At 32.3% G+C, this 26,318-nt stretch overlaps 1 protein-coding gene across 1 annotated transcript; it reads left to right on the top strand.

Moving 5' to 3' along the window:
- Positions 1–5,048: 5,048 nt before the first annotated feature.
- On the top strand, positions 5,049–6,514 carry LOC145138136 (remorin-like). The gene is made up of 5 exons (XM_079072275.1): positions 5,049–5,342; positions 5,586–5,627; positions 5,713–5,800; positions 5,880–5,961; positions 6,045–6,514. The coding sequence occupies exons 1-5, from the start codon at positions 5,183–5,185 to the stop codon at positions 6,237–6,239; spliced, it is 567 nt and encodes a 188-aa protein (XP_078928401.1). The 5' UTR covers positions 5,049–5,182; the 3' UTR covers positions 6,240–6,514.
- Positions 6,515–26,318: the final 19,804 nt, after the last annotated feature.

Below are 26,318 nucleotides of genomic sequence, written 5' to 3'. Positions count from 1 at the left end.
GGATGGCCACGACGTAGCCATTGGGTGGCCACGACGTAGAGGTTAGCTGGAGTTGACTTTGACCATTGACTTTTGACTTGGTTGACTTTTAATAGATATTGCTAGTTCTAGAAGGTAGACTAAGGGTTTACCTTATATGATTCATTAGGAAGTGTGTAGAATCCACTTTTTGACTGTGTAAGCCTATTAGTTGTTGATTGTGTTGTGAGGTGAGTCTCCTCACTATACTATGTAGGATGCTAGACTGTCTTTGTGAATCTTGAATGAAAGACTGTGGTTGGATCACAATATTTGTATGAGAGACTGTGATTGGATCACAACACTTGTATGGAAGACCATGGTTGGATCATGGCAGGAAAGACTACGACTGGAATGTAGCAACGAAAGTGATTGTAAGACTATGGTTGGATCATAACATTCGTATGGGTTGAAATATACCCCTAAGGATGAGCCCACTGATATCTATCGTATGTGGTATTTTGTGGAACTCACTAAGCTTCATGCTTATGATTTTATGTTTGAAATGTTTCAGGTAGTTCTGGTTGCAAAGGGAAGGACCCGACATGATTGCATCGCATCCACTGGAGATTCCACATATATGATTTTGTTATTTCTCCAATGTTATTTTAAAACACCTTTTGATACTCTGACTATCTTTTGGAAGCAATGGATGAATGATTCGGTTGATTTAAAAATAAAAAATTTTACTTTGTATTTTTGGATTTTACATTATCCAAGTCTAGAAATGGAGTTATTCAAATTTAATGTTCATTTTAGAATCTAGAAAGTAAGGAGCTCATTAAGCCTAGTGAACATGTACTGGGATAGATGCACATGCATCACTAAATGTTTATTGTGGAATTATTTCGTTTGATATTGAAGTAGTAGAAATTTTTGATTCTTTTTAGCTAACCATTTGTTGGTTTATTAATATTATTGGAATTTGGATTTAAGATTTGGGTTTACATACCCTTAAACTTGGAACATGTAGTTGTATAATTGATTATGTTATGTTTTTCCTCCAAAATTGAGTTTGATGATAATGTTGTTTTTGGAAGGTATTGGTTCAAAAATTATTATATGAATATGGTGTTCATTTATATATTATCAATATAATGTCGAACCTTGGAATTTATACTCACTAGGTTTCCCAATGCCTAACCCACTATGTTGATACATTTTTATAGGCTGGTTGTTGATTAGTAGAGGTTTGAAGATGGTGAGGGCTTAAGACATTTAGAAGACTTTTGCTTTGCATAAGATAATATTTCATTTTGAATCATAAGTTTGATATTTTTGTTACCTTCTCGCATGTTTTTCCAAAACAAGGTATTTCAAATTGTTTATGTTTTGGGACCGATATCCGTACATGTACTCTAAAAATGATTTTAATATTGTTAGAGACTGTTTTCTAAAAATTAAACTCTGAAATTATTTTTAAAGTGTTTTTTATAAATGTTATTTCAATAGTCTATGCGATGGGTGTTTCACTTAACCCCCTCTCATAAATTTTCCAAACGAGTACTATGGTCCATGTTAGATATTTCTTTAATGTAATTTATATAAGGCATAACAAATCTTTGCAAATGGATGATGTAACACATAACATCATAGAAGGTGTTTAACCTAAGGCATAATAGCTTACAAATGTTAGTGTTACCATTAGGTAAACATCAATAAGTCAAAACTAAGTTACTTATAGCATAAGGCATATACATAAGCAAATCTAGATATAAAACCTAAATGCATGTTAATAATCTTTTTTCAAATTCATCTTCTAAGCTTTCTAGTTTAAGTTTAAGCATTACCCAAAATACTAAGTTCATTTAACCCGAATATTTGATAACAAATAATGATGACGGCTTGAGTGGTCCAATGGGACACAATAAGAGTTTCAGTTGAACAGAAAGATGAAACCTAGACCAACAACCCAAAACCTTACCCCAACCCCATCGAACAAATTAAGTGACTATGAACCCAGTGATGCCCTTGAAATTTGATGGTTTAGGTTTTCAAAATGATGTTTAGGTGTTAGATATTTAATGATTGTGTAACATCCCAAATTGAGAAGGTCAAGAAAGGAAAGAAAAACCCTAAAGTCAAGAGGTCTACTCGTCGAGTCCAGGGAGGAACTCAACGAGTAGGAGCGCGTTTTGGGTCGCGGGTTTAGTGACCTACTCGACGAGTCGGTAGACCGACTCGGCGAGTTGGTCTGGGTTTGGGAAAACCCTAAATTCGGACTTGGTGCCCTATAAGCATATCATTCTTATTCCACCAGCCTCATTATCAGCCTCCATTATCCAAAACTTAACCCACGAAACCCTAGAGCCTTTTTAGAGTGTGAGAGCCATTGTTGAGTGTCTTATGTGTTCTTGGAAGTTAGAAGAAGAAGAAGGAGCTTGAGGGTTCAAGAAGAAGTTTGTAGATCCAGCAACATCATCCCATTTCCATCATTTTCTGGTAATAAAGTCTTCATCTTGGTTTATAGTTTCTTAGATCTCTTTATGTCCATTTTATGAGAGTTTTGGTCCATGGAGCTTGATCTATGGGACAAGGACGTACCAAGCAAAGATCCTTTCAGATTTGGAGTCCCTAAAAATGGTTAAGGCATAAAGGTGCAAGCTTTATGCCATTAGAAACCCCCATGCAAGCTTTAAGGGGTTGTTATGGCCTTTTAAGCCTCAAAAGGCCATGCATGGAAGAAAAGGCAGAGACTTTACGTGTTCTTCTGGTGTATAAGGCCTAGATTTATATTGTTATGCTTTGGATTGGAGTAATGAGGGTTTATGGGACATAAAGTTATGTCTTAAGGAGCTAGGGTTTTGTGTAAACCCATTAAGAAGGATTAGGAGTGGGTAAAGTTGGAAACTTTACCCTTATGAGATCATTTCCAGCATGTAGACGAAGTTTAGGGTTTGGATCTGAAGTGTAGGGGCTTAAACTGTTAAGATGGCCCAATCAGATTGAGGGACTCGGCGAGTCCAAGGAGGGACTCGACGAGTCGAAGTGTATTGTCCCGTTTCTGTTCAAGCTAGAACTCGGCGAGTCTGGGAGTTGACTCGATGAGTTGATTTGATGAACTGCGAGTCTGTTTAGCCAGGGAACTCGGCGAGTCAGGGGCTGACTCGGCGAGGGGGTTCGGGATTTCAGTGTTCTGGGTTTTGTACTCGACGAGTTGAATGAGCCACTCGGCGAGTTGAGGTAACTTGGAGTGTTGACTTTGACCATTGACCGTTGACTTTGACTTTGACCAAGTTTGACCTTATTTGACTTTCGAGGGTGTTGTGGTCTAAGTGTTATTTTGGGGTATTGATAGTTCGGGGAGTCGAAGGATCAGCAGTCCGGGGGTTGCCAGCTAGCAGCCAGAAGAGTATCAGCAGGTCTTCAACAGTGCAAGGTGAGTCTCCTCACTGTGTGTATGGGTCTACGGCCACAATACCGACCCATTATGTTTATGTTTATGTATAGTAGGAAGACACGGGGGTTAGCCCTAGGCACTTATTGTGATATGTTTCGGATTCAGATCGATTACCGGGGTTAGCCCGATGCAGTTTAGATGTTCCGAATTTTGGTCCGATGTTGGGTGGTACCCGAGGCAGTAGGGTATGTGTAGTTATACTTGTTGTCTTTGTGATACTTGTATGTGCCTGGTAGGGAGGTGAGTTCGGGCGAGGTCCCGTATCTCATCACTAGCCGAGTATGGACGGGGTTCCGTAGCTCATTAGCAGTAGAGCAGGGACGAGGCCCGAGTTAGGAGGGAGGTGAGTGTGGGCGGGGGCCCGTATCTCACTATCAGCAGGAGTGTGGACGGGGTTCCATGACTCATCAGTAGCAGGACATGGGCGGGGCCCAAGATAGGCGAGGCCTTGGATCAGGAGTATAGTAGAGTATGTTTAGCTTATTTGTTATGTGTTATGTTGTATGCTTAGCGGGCGGGCCCAGAGGTAGGCGAGGCCTAAGAGAACAGATCTGTATACCGAACGGGGCTCGATGCCAGGCGGGGCCTGATGCCGGGCGGGGCCCGATGCCAGAGCTAGTCTGATGCCGGGCAAGTCCCGATGTAGCAGGCGAGGGCCCAATATGTGGATATATATGTGGTATGTGGTAGGTTGGGGAACTCACTAAGCTTCGTGCTTACAGTTTTCAGTTTTGGTTTCAGGTACTTCCGGTAGCGGAAGGAAGAGCTCGGGATGATCGCATGACACACACCACAGTATTAGCCTGGGAGTTTACTCTGATGTTTTGTTAAGAGATTATGATTTGTGACAGATATTATGATACATGATTCACGATTTTACTTATGATTTTGGATGATTATAGTTTTATAATATTTTCAAAACGAAATTTTTGGCTGGTATTTTTGGGATGTTTCAGATTGTTTCGGTTGTCATGAAGTTTAATAGATTAAGGGTGGCCAAAGAACTAGACCAAGAAGGGTGGGTGGAGAAGAGACCAGTGTGGGCTCAATGTTTCGACAGGGAAGGGTAGTGAGAAAGCTATTGTTTTGTTAAGTGTTTGAATGACAAAACAAACGGCTTCTTTTGGTCCACATGAACTATTCCCGATAAACATGCCACACCTTGTCGGGTTGAAATTAAACCAGTTGAAAGAGCTAAACCCTAGTCTTACTCGTCTATTTTTCGTGTCGTGTAGTATCAACCCGTTTACTTGAACATGTTGAAATCTTTAAACAAACCTTTTTATTTTGTTCGGAGCTGTGTCAAATTAGCGTGTGAGGTCAAATTTTGTTAGCTCTAACATCAACTACCATATATAAAAAATTTATCAACTTAGCAAGAAACTACCAAAGACAACCGGTCATTGAATTTGATTTGAGAAAAACTTGAATTTATACTTTGTTAGAGAAAACAATAACTTTTCATGGAAATGAACCCAAAATTATCCCCTTCAATTTAACAAATAATACCTGAAAAAAAAGGTTTATAAGTGGAAATGTCGAAATGATGGTAATTCGTCGACATGAAACAAGGTGGGGGTATGACAGGTCATAATATTATACAATTGGGCAATCCATAACTATCACCACAGCTTTCGTCCTTTCCAATACGATACTTACCCTCATCACCAACCTCTTCTACTCTCTCTCTCTCTCTCTCTCTTCAACTCCAGTCATCACCAATCCTCCATTTTTCCATTTCTACTTTCTTTAATCTCCACTAATATGGCAACTGAAGAGGTTAAGAAGGTGGAGGTCGAACCCGAGTGCCCGGCGGAGCCACCACCTGCCGCCGAGGTGGAGGAGAAAGCTATCGTCCCAGTTGAACCTCCTCTTACCGAAGAAAAGCCCGTCGATGATACCAAAGCCCTTGCCATCGTTGAAAGTAATCTCTCTTGTCTCTTCTTCATACTTCTCGCTAATTTCAACTTTATTAAGCAATTCCATACTTTTCGTTACAGTTAAAAAGATTTTTGCTTTTTTTACTCTGATTGAATCCTTTTATCCTCTGTTTTTCATTTACACCGATTTCTTGAACCAATTATAGTTGGAAAACGAAAACCCCTCGATTTTCAGTGATTATGTTCATTAAGAAATATTACAGTCTAACTGTTTGTTGATTTGCCAGAGCCTATTGAGGATAAATCGGAAGAGGGTTCTGTCCATAGAGGTAATATTAGTAACCTAAACAGAATCCGATTTTGGTTTTGATTTTGAAAAGTTGAAAGAGATTAATTAATCGATTACTTCTTCAGATGCTGTTCTTGCTAGAGTTTCAACAGAGAAGAAAGACGCACTAATCAGAGCATGGGAAGAAAGCGAGAAATCAAAAGCAGAGAACAAGTAAGAACACCACCCCCAAAAAAAAAAATACAAACTTTGATGTTAATTGTTTTCATTTTCAACTTGTGATCTTGAATAGAGCTCAACAAAAGCTATCTTCGATTGGAGCATGGGAGAACAGCAAGAAAGCAGACTTAGAAGCTGAACTGAAGAAGATTGAGGTAACATTTACATCATATCATCGATAATCGATCATGAAATATGTTGAAAGAAAATCATTTAATGGAAAAACAATCATGAGCAGGAGAATTTGGAGAAGAAGAAGTCTAAGTATATTGAGAAGATGAAGAACCAGATAGCTCTTCTTCATAAAAAAGCAGAAGAGAAAAGGGCGATGACGGAAGCCAAAAGAGGAGAAGCTCTTTTGAAAGCAGAGGAGGTGGCGGCTAAGTGCAGAGCCACCGGAGAAACCCCAAAGAAAGGGTGGTTTTCCAGCTAGATGTTCATGTTTCTCATCGGAATTCAGGTATGCTGGATTTGTAAAGTGGCATTTTCGGGGTTTCTTTTCATCTTTTGTTTAATGTTTTTGTTTTTTAGATGTGTGGTTATGTGATTAATGTGGCGAAATATTTGTTTAATGCTTCATTATTTGGTGTGTATAGTAATGCAATTATGTGTATATAAACCATTTGTAAAAAAAAAAAAAAAAACAAGTTTGAATGTGATATTATGTTTAGTGAAAATTTGAAGATATAGACAAAGTGTTTGATGAAATGCTCTAAAAAAATGTGTGCTTTTAGAAGTAAATGTCAAAAATTCATGTCACGTAAAAGTCTTATACTACAAGATGGATGATCAAATTATCCTAATTCTTTCATTGATTCATCCACACATAATCTTATTCATCAGTTGGTTAATACATGTTATTAGATATGAAAGGATAATACATGTCTTGTTTTTGTGGTTGTCGTGACAGGTAACAAAAACCATAAGTTGGTACACACATGTTTTAGATATAATAACATAAAAGTAAATAAATTAAGATAACATGAGGGGCTTATGGTACACATGTTTTAGAGATGATAGTAAATAAGTTAAGATAACATGAAGGGTACACGACAACTTTAGTTGGTACACACATGTTCAATAATTGGTGACAAAGAGGAAGCGGTACTTCAAAAAGATTTATGCAATTAAACAAAGAAATCCTAGTCCTTTTGCTTCTCAAAACTCGTAATAACATGTTGTATGGACCTCTTAAGAGCATAGTCACTAGCATTCTCTTATGTAAGATAAAAGAATGCCAAATCCCTTACTCCGAGTAGGATGAGTCTTGTGTAGATCCTTAAACACTTTGTCCCTACTTTCTTTGTTTGAAGAAAAGCTATTTCATTTTCCAAAATTGATTTGTTTTTAGTGGCCTTCTTAATCTCCTATGCAGAAAACATCCCCATTTGTAATATACTTTTCATGGGCCAACATCAATTTGTTATTCTTGGTGGTGCACCTAGTCGACGAAAAAAACATTGTGAGATCGAACAAATGTGTATGTGTTTAGTATGGCTATGAATGTGATCATATTATATATATATATATATATATATATATATATATATATATATATATATATATATACTAATTGTGAGATTCATGTAGTACGTATGCTAGTTTAAAAAAAGTTAAATATAAAAGTCAAAATATTTGAGAACTTTGAATTTATAAGAAAATAATGAATTATTATTATTGAAAATTTTTTATATTTTAAATTTAAACAAATAATTTAAATAAATAAACAAAAGAAACTAATGAGCTTTAATTTGAGAAATTTGAAATTAAAAGGTAACTTCATTAATAAAATCGATATCCATTTATTACTACACTTATTGTAATTATTACATTAAAATATCATATGAAATTTAATAAAATAGAACAACTCATAGAATGACATGTGGAAAAAAAATTAATTCAAAATAACCAAAAAATGACATTTGACAGATTGAATAAGAGAGTGACATGTGACAAAAAAACTTTCGTTTATTAGAGTACTAGGTGTGAGACTCGTGTATTACACGAGTTTAAAAAAAAATTTAATATAAAAAATTATAAATATACATATTTTTTACAATACCAGAAATATTGAAATTTGTATCAGGATCTTGTAAAATCATTTCCTTCAACATAATATAATTTTGAAATTGTTAATAGAGTTTAGCTGGGAAATTGACTAACATACGTATATTATTAGAGAATTAAAAAGGAAGGAAATTAAGTTTGTATAACAATTATTCTAAGAGTTTAATATAATTAAATACCTTACATATATAAACTATGTTTTCAATTCCACATTTTAATTTAAGAAAAGTGAAAAAAAACAGAAAATGACATGTGGAAAATTAAAAAATCATAATATCTAAGAAAATTACATGTGGCAAATGCATGGAAAACATGACATGTGGCAGAAATCATTTTCATTTATTAGGTTAGACTAGGTGTGAGACCCGTGTAATACACGAGTTTTTTTTTAAAAAAATATAATATTTTGTTAAGCATTACATGTTTAATAATTTACAAAACTGAACTTGGAAAGAATATCAATATTATCTGTGAATGAACCAATTTTTGCAAGGTTTCTGCAAATTATCGTAAATTCAAAAGGGATTGGCCGAAAATTATGTTTTTCAATTAGGAAGGTTGATTTGAATTTAAACTGAATTTAATACATCAATTAACAAATTACGTGAGAATTTATGGAGACATATAAGTTTCTTTATTTTTCTTTATTATATTTTTAGATTAGATTTTTTTTTATAATTTAATAACAAAGCCAAAAAAACCACAATTTGCCAAGTGGATTTAAATGAAATTGAAAAAAATTAAAAAAATATCATGTTACGTATTGAATTAGGTGATGACATGTGAGCATCAAGAGACCCTAAGGACCCATAAAGTTGCAAACTTTATGGAGTCCCAACACTCTAACTCTAAGGATCTTTGATAAATATGCATAAAACCTTAGATCTAAAAACAAGGAAACATAAAGCTTGGATCTTGATTACTCACAATTTGCAAACTTTATGTTACATATTGGAACATTAATTTAGAAGAGATGATGGAAGCAGGAGTTCATTTACATATTGAAAAAAGAGAGAGGTACCCTGAAAAAAACCACAATTTGCCAAGTGGATTTAAATGAAATTGAAAAAAGTTAAAAAAATATCATGTTACATATTGAAATAGGTGATGACATGTGAGCATCAAGGGACCCTAAGGACCCATAAAGTTGCAAACTTTATGGAGTCCCAACACTCTAACTCTAAAGATCTTTGATAAATATGCATAAAACCTTAGATCTAAAAACAAGGAAACATAAAGCTTGGATCTTGATTACTCACATTGGTCCATAAGTGTAGCTAAAAGTTGCAAATGAAACTTCCAAGTTGAAACTATGCTTCCATGGTGATCTCTTCCTCTTCGAACCACCAAAAGCTCAAGAAATACAAAGAAAGGCTAGGGTTAGGGTTTTACTGATTTTAGGGATGAAAGAGGTCATTTAGAAACCCTAAAATGAGCTTTATGGTGTTTAAATACGAATGAAACCCTAAAAGATCGTGGGCTTGGGATGCAACATATCTGACGTCGTGAGCTCTTATTGCTCAATTCGTGAGCTAAGCTTAAATCAGAATCTTAATTGATCGCTTCTCACGTTGTGACCTATCTATGGCTCACGTCGTGCGTATTGGTTTTACCCAAAATCCAAGTCTTGACTCCTTGAAACCCTAAATCGACCCGATCCGAAAAACCGGGTGTTACAGTAAGTATCCGTTTATGCTTATGTTTTATATTAGTTATGACATCCCGAGTTTTAAAAATATAAACAAAACACATTTCTTCAAAAATGATTTGATAATATTATTATCATGTTTTTGGGATAAATTCCGCAAAATTAGTCTTTTTAAAAGAATGCTCTGATTTAATAATCATAAACAAATCGGTCTTTTTCGGCCGTAAAAATGGGGATGTCACACTATTAAGGTGAGATATTAAGAGTACATGTCCTTATATGTGTATATTTTGTTTTTGTTTTTGTTTTTTTATTGATTTGCTTTATATCACTTTCCTTATGTGCTAAGTGCTTACTACATGTATTATATATGCATTTCATGAAACATATTTGGGAAAGTATGTTACTCCTTTGTGTAACTTTTTTTTATAGGAATACTTTTTGGTATCCTTTATGTGCATACATTTAGGATATGAGTCTATGTGTGCCACTCATGATATCCATGCAAGATTTGGACAATTTGCAGTGAGTAGATTTATCAATGAGTTTATGTATGCCATTCATGATATCCATGCAAGATTTGGACAAGTTGGAGTGAATAGGTTTATCAATAATCCTCATTATGCACAAGTGAGGCTCACCACCCCTTGTATGAGTTTGGTGTGGTGGTTCAGAAGATGCCTCGATAACCTATAAACTACATTAGGTCGAATTTAAACCACCCTTATGAGTTTGGACTCTTGAGATGGACTTGAGATATGGGATAAATGCATGTTGCATTATTAATATTGTTGTTTGATTTCTTTTGATCATATTTAAACTAACCACTGTTATTATCTTTTGAATTTGAACTTGATTTTAAATATATATGTTATAAACCTTTGACTTTAACTTGTGGGTTAAAAAAATTTTTGATTTTGATTTTGAGTTTGGGGTCTTAGAATCTTTTGGTTCATGATATCAAATAATATGATTTTAATATAAATATATTTGATAATATGGTTCAAAATAATTATAAATTTATATATCAATTTAGTATAAAAATTATTATATTATACTTCATATCTTATCATTTTCACTATCGACTTATAAATTAATAATTAACAATTCAAGTTAAGAGAGTATCTGAGATTTCATTTTGAAGTTAGAAAAGACTTTTGCTAAAAAACAATTTATTAACTTATGAAAGTGGGAAAATGAGTTTTTTTTAAAAAATATTTGGATTAGTTTTTTAGTGGCAAAAGTCAATAAGTCAATAAAACTTATGAAAGTGGGAAAATGAGTTTTTGTTTCTAAAAAATGTTTGGATTAGTTTTTTAGTGGCAAAAGTCAATAAGTTAAAAAAATGTTTGTTTTTTATCTTAAGAATCGCTGGAATGAAGTCGGCTCAAAACATGGATTATTTATAAGCCAAATATATATATATATATATATATATATATATATATATATATATATATATATATATATATATATAAAAGTTAATAAATCAATAAGTTATAAGTCATTTCAAAAAGTTTATTTTTCAAAAACTCATTTTGCAAAATAAAAAAGAAATATTTTAAAAGTCCTTATTAAATATCCAAACATTTTTTTAAAACTTAACTCTTACAAAGTCAAGTTTTAGAAGAATACGAAACACCACCTTAACCTTAGGCCTGTCGAAAATAACTGATACCCGAAAACCCGATCCGACCCGTTCTAAATTCGGATATTTCGGGTCGGATAAATCGGGTTTCGAGTTTAAAAAATACGGATATTTGTTTACCCGATATTACATTAGGTCGGGTATAGGGTATGAGTATAAAATTTTGGGTATACCCGAATGCCCGTATTGTTTTTTTAAATAATTATATAATCTATATTTTGTACCATGCGTGTGTTTCTCTTTCTGGGTAAAAGTCAAGATCACATTTTGAAAAAAAAGAATGACTCTTCAGTTTCCTTCTTCTTCTGATCGAACAAAACAAACTCGATTTTGATGATATAAAATGGCTTCAAATTTATAATCTTTGTATCGAATAATTGTACTTTCTGCTCTATTGGTTGTAAGGACAATACAACACCTCATTCAATATCCGTGAGTATAGTTTATAGTCTCATTTGATAATGGTATAAATTTCAACTATCTAAAATACTCCATAAAATTAAAATCACCAACAATAAATATACATTACATTTGAGTTGTCGCTTAACAAAGCAGTTATTGTTGATACCTTCTTGATTTCTTGATTAGTATGTTTGGCTTGAAAATCCAAATTTAAAGGTTTTTTATATTCATGTTTACTCTATCAAATTATTTGAACTCATATGTGCAACTATGCACTATAAAATATCTTCAAATTTACTATCTTAGTATTTCTTATGTGATTCATGAGATTATAATCTGGTGTACTTACATAGTATAGTAGGATATTAAAATTACATATATATTGTCTTTATTAGGTATGAGACCCATGTATCATATAAGTTTATTTAAAAGAAAAAACTAAATATAAAATTCTAAACATTTGAGAAGTTTGAATTTATAAAAAAATGAGAAAAATATTAAATTATAAAAATTAAAGTGTTTTTTTCTCTAAATTTAATATGCATTTATTATTGCATTTAAATAGTATATGGAATTTAATAAAATTGAAAAACCATAAAATCACATGTAGAATAAATTAATTCAAAATAACCACAAAATGACATTTGACAAATTGAATGAAAGTATAACAAGTGGCAAAAAAAACATTCATTTATTAGAGTAGATAAGATATATCTAAATCAAAATGTCAAATTAACAAAAATAATTAGTTAAAAATTACTTTTTATAATAATGGTATTTTCCTCAAAATAGATAGTCTAAAATAAATTAAAAATATTAAAAGTTTAAATTTAATACTAAATATAAAACATGTTTCAAAAAATAGTTTTAAAATTCATTAAAAATAAAATATGTCTAACTAAATTGAGTTTATTTTTATTTTCACGGATAGCGGTTATTAAGATGATACGATTTTAAATAGAATAATATGATATCTATTATTTGATACTCATAAATCCATTATGAAAGTAATTTCGTACACTCAGTTTTGATAATGTTTATCATTTATTTAAAATACTTAGAATATATCATAATAAATTAGTTTAAGAATTATTAATTAAACGTACTAACAAGTATATATTCATTTTAATAACATATATTTATCAATTTTTTTAATTATAACTGCGTAACGCGCAAAATATCGTCATTTTTTCTTCAACCACATTCATTTAAAAACCCAAACTTTTCAAGTTCTTTTTAAATTAATACATTACATCCAATGTTATTGTAATTTTAATATTAATTATTTATTCTCACTATAATATAGTTAGTTCGTTAATCTAAATATGATGTTAAATTTAAAACATAATTTTTATTATATATTCAAAACCTATTTTTTTCTAAATAGTTAAAAAGTTTAAATATAAGATCTAAATAAAAATATCAAATTAACAAAAAAAAAGTTGATTAAAATTTACTTTATTTAATAATAATTTTTTCCTCAAAATAGATAGTTTAAAATAAATTAAAAAAATTAAAAGTTTAAATATAATATTAAATATAAAACATGTATCAAAAGATAGTTTTAAAAATCATTAAAAATAATAAAGGTTTAAATAAAATGTTAAATATAAAACCCACATCATAATTCCAAATTCACACACACCCTCTAGATATATTTCACTGAACTGATATCACATAAAATATGTCTATCTAAATTGAGTTTATTTTTATTTTCACGAGTAGCGATTATTGAGATGATGCAACTTTAAATAAAATAATATGGGATCTATTATTTGATACTTATAAATCCATTATAAGGTATTTATAGCTATAACATAAATCATTTAGCACATAAAATCAATTTATGCATCTTTCCTAAAATAAGCTGGTGCTCGTGTCTATTCAGACATATTTCCTAAATACAGCAAACACTCATCTCACAATCATCGATTATCATTCAAGTTTTAAGTCTAGAACTCCTACAAATTCCTAGTTCGCCTAAACTAATGCTCTGATACCAACTGTAACATCTCCAAATTTACGGCCATTTTAAAACTTTTATTTATGTTTATCTATGAAATAGAGTATTTCTTTTGTTTGTGGAATTGGTCCAAAAAATATTATTTCTGTTTGAGATAATATTAACATTAAACATTTCCGAAGAAATGTTTGATATTGATATCTTTTCAAAACTTGGGATGTCATAATTGATACAAAACATAAGCATAAACAGACCGTATATTAATTTACAGTAATGATTTACATCTCTTTTAATCTCTCAGTGTAATGTATCTTCGCATCGATACCTATGATATAAATAAACTGAGTGGGTTAGGTTGGAAAAACCTGGTGAGTACATAGAGTTTTCAACCCAAAATAATATAATTAATATTTTAAATCATCAAACAATTAATCTAATTTTTCATCCCCATCTTACTATTTATTCTTCCTTAACGATTTATCCTAATGGTCATCATAATCATCGTTGCTGACAATTATGTTACATGGATTTCTACGCAATACATGTCAGTAGGTTTCTTTCTATTTTTATTCCTAAGGATTTTTCCTAAGGAATAGGCAGGAACTCCATTGTTGCCAGTGTTTAGGCACAAAGTCCATCGCTGCCGGTGTTTAGGAATGAAGTTCATTGCTGCCAGTGTTTATCTAATATGCATTAAGTCCATAACTACCAGTATATATCTAATAGGCACTAAGTCCATAACTGCAAGTATATATCTAAAAGGGCACTAAGTCCAAAGCTGCCAGTGTTCTACGTGACTATCATCAATTAGTCTGGTAGTTGTCCCCTATACTATGCTATGTGACTACATCGTTGGTAAAATAACAATTCCAAAGTCATGGCATTCTACCATTGCCTACTTCTTTTGTCATACTATGACATCCTATCTTTCATCATACTATGGCATATTTTATCTCTAATTATCTATATCATCTTTCATCTACCCATCTTTACCCAATATATTTGTAGGTATAAAATACATATAAAGTTTAAATCGAGTAAAACATGTATAAATCATTCATCTAGCATAGATATCAGGAACACAGATAACATGCGTATATAACATGTGTTTATATTAAATATTTCATATCTATCTATAAGATGAAAGCAACTACGCACTCACTTGTTAAAGTGATAACTCAAAACTCGGACAATGCTTCGCTTCTAGCAACTGTCTTTTCCTTGGACGTAACCTAGTATCATTATCACTAAGTTTTAGTCTAATATTTCTTGTGACTAATTATTAGTCTAGATTCATCATTAGTTCAAAAGTCTAATGATATATAGCTTATATGGGACAGCCTGGTAAGATCATATCAGAGGTAGGGTCCGTTTGCTATATGGAGTATAATGTTTGGAAATGATAATTTAAACACCTCACTAAATCTAGCATTGTCATAATCTCCGTAAATAGATCAATCAGTATAATGACTTGGAATCATTGATAAATATTGTTTATAGGTTCATAATAATCATAATGAATTTAAATATATGTTACACTTAAAGCATAATAAGTGTAGCTCAACTTACAAGGTTTCTAGCGAAAGCTTAGAACTCCATGGTCGGAACTTCGTCACAAAAATTTTCTTCTAAAAAGATTCTTGTAGCGTTTCAGTGCTCATCTTACTATACTAAAACTACAAAAAGAGAAGTCGAATCACGACGGATCGCCATGCTCGGGAATAAGAAGAAAAAGACTATTGAATCAAGAGAATGGTGCAAGAAATATGAGAGCATAGAGCCTCATAGTTATAGTAATTGAATTTTTAAGAACCATCCTTTATAGTTACTTAAACGACCTAATAGTTATTTAAACGACCAAACGCCCCTTTATAATACTATTTTAAATATATTTAATGATATTTGTACTAAACTACTGCCAAAAGTATTCAATATTAATTTTATAACGACCGGATCGTCGATACCTTTCTAATGATATATGAATATGTACATATATATATATATATATATATATATATATATATATATATATATATATACTTTATTTTAATACGTAAACATGCTATTATAAATTATAACTTGTTTATACGAACTCCGTTTTTTACTTTCTTTATATCCACACGTAGCTACCGAAGAGATCTACAACTTTCATTTAGACCCCGTCGATTAATTTTGACTTTATTTTTAAAGTTATATTTCAATAGGCTTAGACTATTAAAGTCCGTTAAAAATTCATAACTTTTTCATCTGACGTCCATTTTCGACTGTCTTTTTATTGTTGAACTCCTATTAACGAGATCTTCAATTCTCGTTTAGCTTGTTTCGGCTAAAAATCGACCGATCTAAAATTCGATTTCTGAGTTGTATACTACTATGCTGAATCTTAGAAAAATCATAACTTCCTTTAACGAAGTCAGATTTAGACATTCTTTATATGCACACTCTCGAGTTAACGACTACTTCGACTTTCATTTAGATCACTAAGGCTAAAAAGTATTTTATTAAAAAATTACTTTTTATGTTACGTAGAGTCGTGTCGGTTTAATCGCGAAATTTCAACGGGTCATAACTTCTTTGTTATAAGTCGGATTTTAACGTTCTTTATATGTACAGAATCTTTGTTACATATACTATAACGTTTTTTAAGATTATTTGTCCTAAATAATCTTCCATCAAAAATTCATTTTTAATGCTTATTATCTCTAAATTGACTAGCCCGAATCTATGGGTGTTACACTAAAAACCTTTAATGTTAAGATATTAATTTTCCCAAGATGTGCAAGGAAAACATTATTTGATGGTATTATGGTCCTTTAGTTTCCTTTCTTGTTGTTTGTTTTTGACCTTTTTTTCCTGCTTATTACTTGTTTTCATGTTTGGAATCTTGAAAATTTAGAGTGTTTACAGACCTTGGCAGATCATACTTCTATAGTGATGTTGGTTCTTTGTTGGTATCAGTTTCTTTTATCACGTTCACTTGACAAAACAATAAAGGTTTTGACACCGTTTCTTTATAACATGATCTATGAAGAAGAGGTTTATGATTTTTCACCTATAATTACTTATTATGCTTAGTTGTATGTAGGTGTGGGTTGCTACAGATAATGGGAAGTTGGAAGTAACTTACATGTATCTTATTCTAACGATCATTTTAAGTTTATTTGTTGAATAATATAGCATCCTATTCGAAGTCTTATAGGAGAAACAACAGGTTATATGCAAGAAATAACAATGTACTTTCATTTATTTGGAAGTACAATGCTCTAATAAAAAATGAATTGAAAACAATGATCACTTTATGTTTATTTGTTGAATAATATAGAATTATATTCTCGTATTCATAATTGAAATTGTAGATTATATGCAAGAAATTGCAATGTATTTTCATTTATTATAAAGTACAATGCTCTAATGAGAAAGGAATTGAAAAAGGATGATTTTATGTTTATTTGTTCGATAATATAACATAATGTTCTCACTATTATAATTGAAATGTTATATGCAATTTTTTTCTCAGGTTGGGTCTACAAAGTTGATTACACGGATTCTGATATTGATGGAATTCATGAAGAATGGTCGTCTTATGTTGTAGGCTTTATCTTCGTGTGATATTTTGTATCGACAAACAATACTTTGTTAACTTTGAAATGTTTGTTAACTAGCATTTGACATGTAGTGTACAATATATTTGATAACTTGTTTCACATTATGTTATTGGATGAAATGGATGGTTTTGTTATATATGTATTTATATATTTTTGTATTATGAAACAGTAACTGTCATTCAATTTGAAAATTAATAAATGTATAATTTTTTATAACACTTAAAATTATGACACACAAACTGTGTGTCGTCTTTCTTTTGTGTGACCGAAAGTAACCAATGGTCATGATTAAAGACAAAACATGTCATTAAAAGTCACCAATAGTAATGAAAATAAAAAAAATTAGTGACTAAAAGTTGGCAATAGTCATGAAAACAAAAACATTTGTGATTAATAGCTAATAATAGTCATAACAAACAAAAAAAATATGTCATTTAAAGTCTGCAATAGTCATTAAAACTAAATAACATGTGACGAAAAGTAGTTTATCGTGACCTTTATCAAAAATTGATTGAGAAAACTACAAAAAGTGCTACCATATAGTAATAGTTTTTACCTCTACTATCGGTTTTTATGGATTATAGTCACTACACTTAAACGTCGCAATAAATTGTCATGAATGACATGACCTTTCCTCACACATTGAATGAGAAAAACATCATAAAATGTCTATAGTGACGGGTTTTTAAGTGGCAAAAACGTAGTTTTGTACTAGTGAAAAGTTCGCATTTTTGTCTCATGATATCAGTAGATCCGGGAAACCACAAATATATTTTTTCATTTAAGTCCAACAAAACCTTAGAATTCCCTTACAATATCACACATAACACTAACAAACTCAATTCCAATGAAATAATATCAAAACAAAATTTTAAATTTTTCTAGATTTTCTATTTTAGACCATTTTTCAAATCTTTATTTTTTTTCAATCTAGCATATGCCTCATTTTTAAAATCCAGCATGCTCGGTTTTCTTTATTCGACCCCTACCCCACACTAATTTCATAAAAGGTCCTCATTGAATGCATAATAAAAGTAAAGAACATAAAAGCTAAAAGGGAGAAAAAGGAACAGACTCCCTTAGGATAGTAGTGATGACATCGAATCCAGATATAGGTGGGTTACTTTAAAATGTGTGTTGAAAAGATGTTACTTCTGATTTTGCCAGAAACTAAAAAATGAATCTGCTCATTTATGGAATTTGTGCACGAAATGATTGGCGAAAACATTGTATAACAGATAATGCGTAAAATTTGGGAACTGTGAGGGCGTGGTGTGCTTTTCGAATATCGAGAATTCTTTTCACGTAAAAATGTTATGTCGCAATGAGGTTGTGCATGGCCCACGACGCCGTAACTGAAAAGTACAATTTTTTGTGAATAAAAATCAACTCGAGTTGTGTCGGCCTAACACTCGTCTTGTCTCTCGTATATGTTCTTCCTTCCAGTAATGGCTTTTAATAAAGTCTCGATCCCTCTCTCGTGTGGGTAAGTGACCCCATACTTATTTGATGTGACGCGTGTCGTATAATATCTCTCATGACGAAATTGCACTCGGTCCTAATCGTTGAACTTACTTCCAGCATCTTAAGGGTAAAAATTTTGCAATGATCTAAAACATCAAGGTCTTCAACATGGAAAATAAAATAAAAACAACCCAAACTAAATAATTTAAACAAACTAAAAACACACAAAAATAAAAGTACAAACATACTAGTCTAACAAAATAAATGCAAAAATAAACTAAAATGGATAACATTGGCCACTCATCATCATCTTCAGCAGCACGCGTCCGCGATGTACCAACTACATCACCAAGCCGGGGGAATGGTGGAAAATCAAATCTATAAACTCGAAAGAACACATAAGTAACACTCCTTATCCATTGTACCTTGCTACTAAACTGCGACACCTGTTATGACAGAAATCACATGTCGATATTTGCCTCTGGGCCCTGTTGTGTGGCTGCTGGAGCATGTTTACGTTCCTATTGGCTCTGTGGCGCAGGCTCTAGCACTAACTGATGAAGTGGCTCAATATGATCATCAATTGGAACCCGCTAAATATCATCTGGGCCTCGCCTAATCACATACATCTGCTCCAAAGCTCTAAAATCCAAATGTCGAGGAGCGAACTGAAACATTCCCCAAGTATTAATATCTTATGAATTGACCAACCTGCTAAAAAAATGTCCTCCGTATATCTTTCTCCCTACAGACGACCCTCTAGTAATACGTTCTAGAAATACGGCAAGAGTATATAGAACATTGAGGTAAACCTCAGGACTGATCAGGAACCAATGTAGAACATATCGTCGATCGACACTTTGTCACTCTCAGATAGGTGCCAATGTAAATATCGTGTCGGAGTCCCAACTCAATGATGTTGCAAGTGTGTGGTACTCCACGTAGTCTAAAACTAAATGCAGACTGGTCACCTCAAACTTGAGATGTGCCACCATAGTGAACAGTAGAGTAGAATTCCCAACAAAGTTCCTATGAAAATAGTCTCTTGAAATCCAATGACACGATGCCACCCATGACAGGTAAATAACTCCACCCCGGCCTCGCCATGATATATCCATGAAAGGTAAGGCACTAATCACTTTGCCAACCCAAGATCCTTAGCTAAGCTTCACTGTGTAATACCCGAGCCACACTGATTTTTTTGGATAATAATCAGCCATTTGTGTATTATATCGATTTCAGTCGCTGGATGGAATCACCTTCAGAAACTGAAGATTTGGATGTGTCGGCCAGTTGTATGGAAACTACTCAGGCTACTGTCTACAAACTCTAGGCGCAATGGATCCTGAAAAAAACAAAAAGTAAACCAAACAATTTCAAGAATTAGCACGAATCTAGTTTTCTGTTTCCATACGCCTTGCTGTACTACACATTTTGAATCGGGACATCCTAAAAGTCTAAAAAACTACATCTTAACAATTGTTCAGAACAACTAGATAATACCCATCAGTTCAGATTAAAAAAAAACGATTAGTTTGCAGGCGCCAGTTAAGGGTGTTAGGCGCCTAATGAATGTCGATCCCAAATCAACCCAAAATCGATCACGAAATTTGTTAACTTGTAACACCCTCATTCCTAGATGATATGAACTCTATTAAAAAGATAGACATTGTCCCAATGATTTAAATGTTGGATTAAGTGTCTAAGGTCCTAACTAAATTGGTATAATGTTGATGAATAAAAGTAAAATCCTTTTTGGGTTTCCCTCATAACTAGGAAATGGCTTGCATTGATCAAATGTGTGTGATATATATATATATATATATATATATATATATATATATATATATATATATATATAAAATGTTTTGTTAATATATTATGTGATTAATATATTAATTAGAAATTGTTAATTAATGATTTGTTAATTTATTATATGAATAATTAATTAATTAGAAATGGTAAAATTGATTAATTATTAATTAGAATTAATCTGGAATTAATTCGAGATTAATTGGAATTAATTAAACATGGAAAGGGTGAATTGTAATTGTTCAAAAGTTGAACAAAAGAGGCAATTCTAAAATAGTCCATGGCATGGACGATTTTGGATCCTTTTTTAGGGTTTCCAGAAGCCTCCTGATGGTATATACGGAAATGATTTGGATTCGGATTATAGCCATTAGTTAATCCTTCAAATCTTGTTATGTCCCTAAGTAACCTAGAATAGAAATATGGCCCTTGGGCATCTAATTTTTGTGACTCTCACATACCTTAAGGGGATAACGAAATTCTTCTCCTCTCTACCCTCTCTCTTTCAATCCTAGGGTTTCTTGCGTTTTTGGTGTGAACCATTAGAGGCTCGTACACTATTGGAGCTAGGTTTTCCAAGGAGACTACAAGAAGACTTTGATTAACTTGATTGGGATCAACAAAAATTATGCAACCATCCATTTAATTTGAATTACGGTTTCATCTAGAGTTTATAAGTTTTGTACTTCAGTAGTATGTTGCTTCAATAGTGTTATGACATAGATCAAGATAGGTTTCATGTACCCTTAAGAGTATAAATATTTTTCCGCATTATTACATGTAATACCCATCATTGGTATCAGATTCATTAGACTGTCTAACAATTGAATGTGCATTAGTTGAACTTGAACAAATTAGAGAAAATAGAATTGTCATTTTGTCACAGTGCCATGACGTGGGAATCATCTGCCACGTCCTGGCAAATTCCTAATCCGCATTTCTTTTTGCTTTCGTCACGACGTGGAGATTATATGTCAGGCCGTGAGAACCTCCTGTTCAACAAAACTAACTGTGGATAATTAAAAAAAATTTGATTAGGATAATTACATTAGTAAATATTGTTTTAATTGGATAAAATATGAATATTTAACTTGATAATCTGATCTCTTAAATATCTTGAATTTTGAATTATCCTCATGATTTAATTATATTTAATTAATTGATTAATTAAAGGTTCATTTTGAGATCAATAATTCATTTAATTAATTAAAATATTTAATAATTAGTTTCTGAACATTATTTTAAAATGTTTAAAATACACCCTTATACTTATATATTAGAAGTTTAATACTATATGTATAACATAAGTCAGTCGAATCGCTAGTATGCCTCATTCACGAAGCCATGCTATAAAGAGGAAATAAGGAACGTCCTATAAAGTGACCATTGAATGAGTGTCCTTTTCACCCACCACTCTCTTGTGTGGTGGAGGTCGTTAGCAAAATGGGTTCTCTAAGACATAAACTCATTAAAAGTATAATGCTATAAAGTAATAGAACCTTTTAAAATCCTACTCTAGTTACTTTAGGAAAATGTTAAAATGTATGCTAATCTATGAAAACGCACATCAATCTTTATGAGTCATTAGTGAAGCATATGTGGTTAACCAACACACTAATTTGGGACTATAAAGATGTTATGATGGCACAACTCAAAAATTATCATTAATTGCATGGTTATTCACATCTTATTTGTGATCCTCGGCATCCCAATCACAAATCTAAGAGCATAATCCGAGATTAACAGGCCCTTGATTGTTCTATGATCTCAAAAGATCTAGGAGTTTCATTTTGACTGAAATTGGTAAAAAGAGTTACCTACCTAAAATAGTTTCGTGATGTGATTACGGCATCCCTCATCATATTACGAACCGTATTTATGGATCCTAGCCTTAATTTACACCGACTTAATTAAACGATCTCCTTTAGGTTAATTGGAATCCCCTCCCACCTCCTCACTTACTTTCTAAATTTTAACTTTTGTTTGTTCTCCCTCGAGAACGACTCATTTATTATTGGATATTCCTTTATTCTGATATTGGGAAAGATATCCATAATGATCATATCTCTAAATCAATAATGCGTCAACTTTAGATAAGTTGTTATTCCCATAAAATTTAAATTTGTCAAATAAGTTCTCTTGCATCGTTATGTGTATGTCCTCGATGTTCCAAAATGACCTCTAGTGAACATGTGAACATATGAAATAAATTTGCATTTGAGTGAAATGCTTCACCAAAAGGCAAGACAAGAGCAATTTGAAAATGATCAAAAAGTTTCCTAATTTCATTCGAATTGAAGAAAAGAGTTTTGTGTGTAATCAGTGAGAGCTACATAGACAAAATCGAGAATCACAATGTTTCCCTTAACAAGAGTCTTGTTATAGGTCTTGTGTTTGGATCTTTCATTAGTTCTTATGATAATTTCATATTAATATTATGGAGGAAAACATTGATGAGATTCTTAAACCTTCTCCAAACTGAGAAAACTGGAAAGAAATTAGAATTCTTATCCAATTCCAGTTATCACTTTTGAATATTGGTGGAATGAATAGGAAACATTCAAATCCTAAATGGAAAGGAATGGTTTCGGCCGAAACTTCCCATTATGAAGGAAAGGAATTGGTGTCCTCTATTCCACACAACCATGATTCAAAAAAAGCAAGTTGCAATTAATGCAATGACAAGGATCATAGGAAACAAAGATTGCCCTAAGTATTTTAGGATGGTAAAGTCAAACGCTTGACTCTACATCAAGTACTTGAATGATCAAACTTCAATTACTTCCAATTCATGGTTCTTTGATGCATGATGTGGTAATCGCATTTGGATGGCATTGTAGGATCTATAGGAAGAAGGAAGTTAAGCGTAAAAAGCTAAACCTGATCATTAGAATGGACAAATGTCGTATGTATCAATGATTGAGGATTTTGAGCTTATGTTTAGTAATGGAGTTAGGATAAATCTAGTCACTTGCTATTACTCTTCGGAGATGTCTAGAAATCAAAATTTCATATTATGTGTTGTATAAACATGAATTTCAGTTTTCATTTCATAATGGAAAGGTGACAACTCTAGTTTATAAAGATGATGATTTTATTTGTAAAACATCTTCTTGCAATTGGCATTCATGAAATTTTAGTTTGTGTTTCTAATAATAATAGCGATGACTTGATTATTGATTCCTCTAAATAATTTAGATATGATCGTGCTTGTGGCATGATCTCATTGGCCACATAAGTGAGAATCACATCCCCAAACTCCACTTGGACAGGACTTGGAATCATTCGACTTTGAGTTGGATGATGTATGCGAGCCTTGTATGTTGGCAAGATGACTCACTCACCGTGCACATGGACATGTAACGGAGACAAAGGATTATTGGATCTTGTACACATTAATGTGTGTGGACCCATCAGATCCACCACAAGGGACGACCTATACTACTATGTCATATTTATTGATAGGTTCAGTAGATGTGGTTATGTTTATATGATTAAGCAGAATTCTTACACTTTGAAAAGTTTCAAAGAGTATCAGAACAAAGTAGGGAATCAATTGGGCAAGAAGATTAACATTCTATAATATGAAAGGAAAGGAGAATGCCTTAGTATTGGGTTCTACAATCATCATATAGATTATGGAATGGTTTCCATAATTGGCCTCTCCAAGGATATCATAATGTAATGATGTTACTAAAAGGAGAATCGAATGCTATATGGTTTGATATATGAAGAGTCTTTCTTCGCTACCATTCACAAATTTCTGGGAATATACACTTGAATTAGTAGAGCATTCTTGAACCTTGTATCCAACTAAGTAGGTGTTGATGACACCTCATGAAATGTGGAGTTGGAAAGTTCTATCACATTTTGATATGGTGTTGTGAGGTCTTTTATTAAACGAGAAACTAATGAAAAACTTTAATCGATATTTATGAATTGTTACATTGTCGAGTATTCACTACAGATTTTTGATATTTGTGCTTATAGCTCGAAAGGAATGTTAGTTGAGAGAACAAACATATATATATATATATATATATATATATATATCAAGAAGTCAGTGGGAGTCATATTGAACTTGAAGAAATTCGAGATATGACCGACAATGAACCTATAGTTAGCACTAGCTCTCAACCTGAGGTTAATAAACCAGTTGAGTCAAATGACATTGACTTGTCTCTTAGCAGATCTAGTAGAGTTAGAGCACCTCCTAGGTTTAATGAGTTTCATCTAATTATGGAAGGAGATCCGTTGATTAATGATAAAACATTGATCAATTTGGATAAGTCTAGTAGCAACTAGGAAGCAATGGTGGGCCCTATGGCTACCATTAGAAAAGTCTAAGGACAACAAAATTCTATCCATGAAGGATAACTACTTTTGAATTTGGTTTATCTAAATCCTAGTCTTATGACAATGGGTTGCGATTGGATCTTCAATCTGAAGACTAACATGGATAGGAATGTACACACATTCGAAGTTAGTGTGGTGGAAATAAGTTTTGCTCAGACTAAAGAACTTAATTATGAGGAAATATTCTCACCAGTAGTTGAGAAAGGTCTATTTGGTTATTTGTTACCATTGTTGCCTTCTTTGATACAGGATATGGTAAAGTGGATGTTTAAACAACTTTCCTCAGTAGGAAACTTTCAATGGGTATATGATATATTCTGAAATGATTTAAACATACAAAGTATCTAAATAAGGTGTGTAGGATTGAGAAATTTATTCGTAGATTTAAGCAAGCACCGCGTAGTAGGAATCTGTTCTTCCATGAGGAGGTCAAAATAATGTTGTCTTTCTAGAAGTTCAGATTAGTCTTGAGTACATGAATTTCATATTATGTGTTGTATAAACATGAATTTCAGTTTTCATTTCATAATGGAAAGGTGACAACTCTAGTTTATAAAGATGATGATTTTATTTGTAAAACATCTTCTTGCAATTGGCATTCATGAAATTTTAGTTTGTGTTTCTAATAATAATAGCGATGACTTGATTATTGATTCCTCTAAATAATTTAGATATGATCGTGCTTGTGGCATGATCTCATTGGCCACATAAGTGAGAATCACATCCCCAAACTCCACTTGGACAGGACTTGGAATCATTCGACTTTGAGTTGGATGATGTATGCGAGCCTTGTATGTTGGCAAGATGACTCACTCACCGTGCACATGGACATGTAACGGAGACAAAGGATTATTGGATCTTGTACACATTAATGTGTGTGGACCCATCAGATCCACCACAAGGGACGACCTATACTACTATGTCATATTTATTGATAGGTTCAGTAGATGTGGTTATGTTTATATGATTAAGCAGAATTCTTACACTTTGAAAAGTTTCAAAGAGTATCAGAACAAAGTAGGGAATCAATTGGGCAAGAAGATTAACATTCTATAATATGAAAGGAAAGGAGAATGCCTTAGTATTGGGTTCTACAATCATCATATAGATTATGGAATGGTTTCCATAATTGGCCTCTCCAAGGATATCATAATGTAATGATGTTACTAAAAGGAGAATCGAATGCTATATGGTTTGATATATGAAGAGTCTTTCTTCGCTACCATTCACAAATTTCTGGGAATATACACTTGAATTAGTAGAGCATTCTTGAACCTTGTATCCAACTAAGTAGGTGTTGATGACACCTCATGAAATGTGGAGTTGGAAAGTTCTATCACATTTTGATATGGTGTTGTGAGGTCTTTTATTAAACGAGAAACTAATGAAAAACTTTAATCGATATTTATGAATTGTTACATTGTCGAGTATTCACTACAAATTTTTGATATTTGTGCTTATAGCTCGAAAGGAATGTTAGTTGAGAGAACAAACATATATATATATATATATATATATATATATATATATATATATATATATATATA

The sequence above is a fragment of the Lactuca virosa genome, chromosome 9 (assembly GCF_052849685.1).
Source record: "Lactuca virosa cultivar CGN04683 chromosome 9, Lactuca_virosa_CGN04683_v6, whole genome shotgun sequence".
In the NCBI taxonomy this organism is placed as follows: domain Eukaryota; kingdom Viridiplantae; phylum Streptophyta; class Magnoliopsida; order Asterales; family Asteraceae; genus Lactuca; species Lactuca virosa.
The sequence above is the reverse complement of the archived record's forward strand: the minus strand, read 5'-3'. Positions and strand labels throughout refer to the sequence as shown.

Excerpts from the sequence above, each read along its gene's own strand:
- LOC145138136 (XM_079072275.1), top strand. The coding sequence starts at position 5,183 with ATGGCAACTGAAGAGGTTAAGAAGGTGGAGGTCGAACCCGAGTGCCCG. Across the intron at positions 5,343-5,585 it reads AGCCCTTGCCATCGTTGAAA|AGCCTATTGAGGATAAATCG; the intron begins GTAATCTCTCTT and ends TTGATTTGCCAG. Across the intron at positions 5,962-6,044 it reads CTGAACTGAAGAAGATTGAG|GAGAATTTGGAGAAGAAGAA; the intron begins GTAACATTTACA and ends AATCATGAGCAG.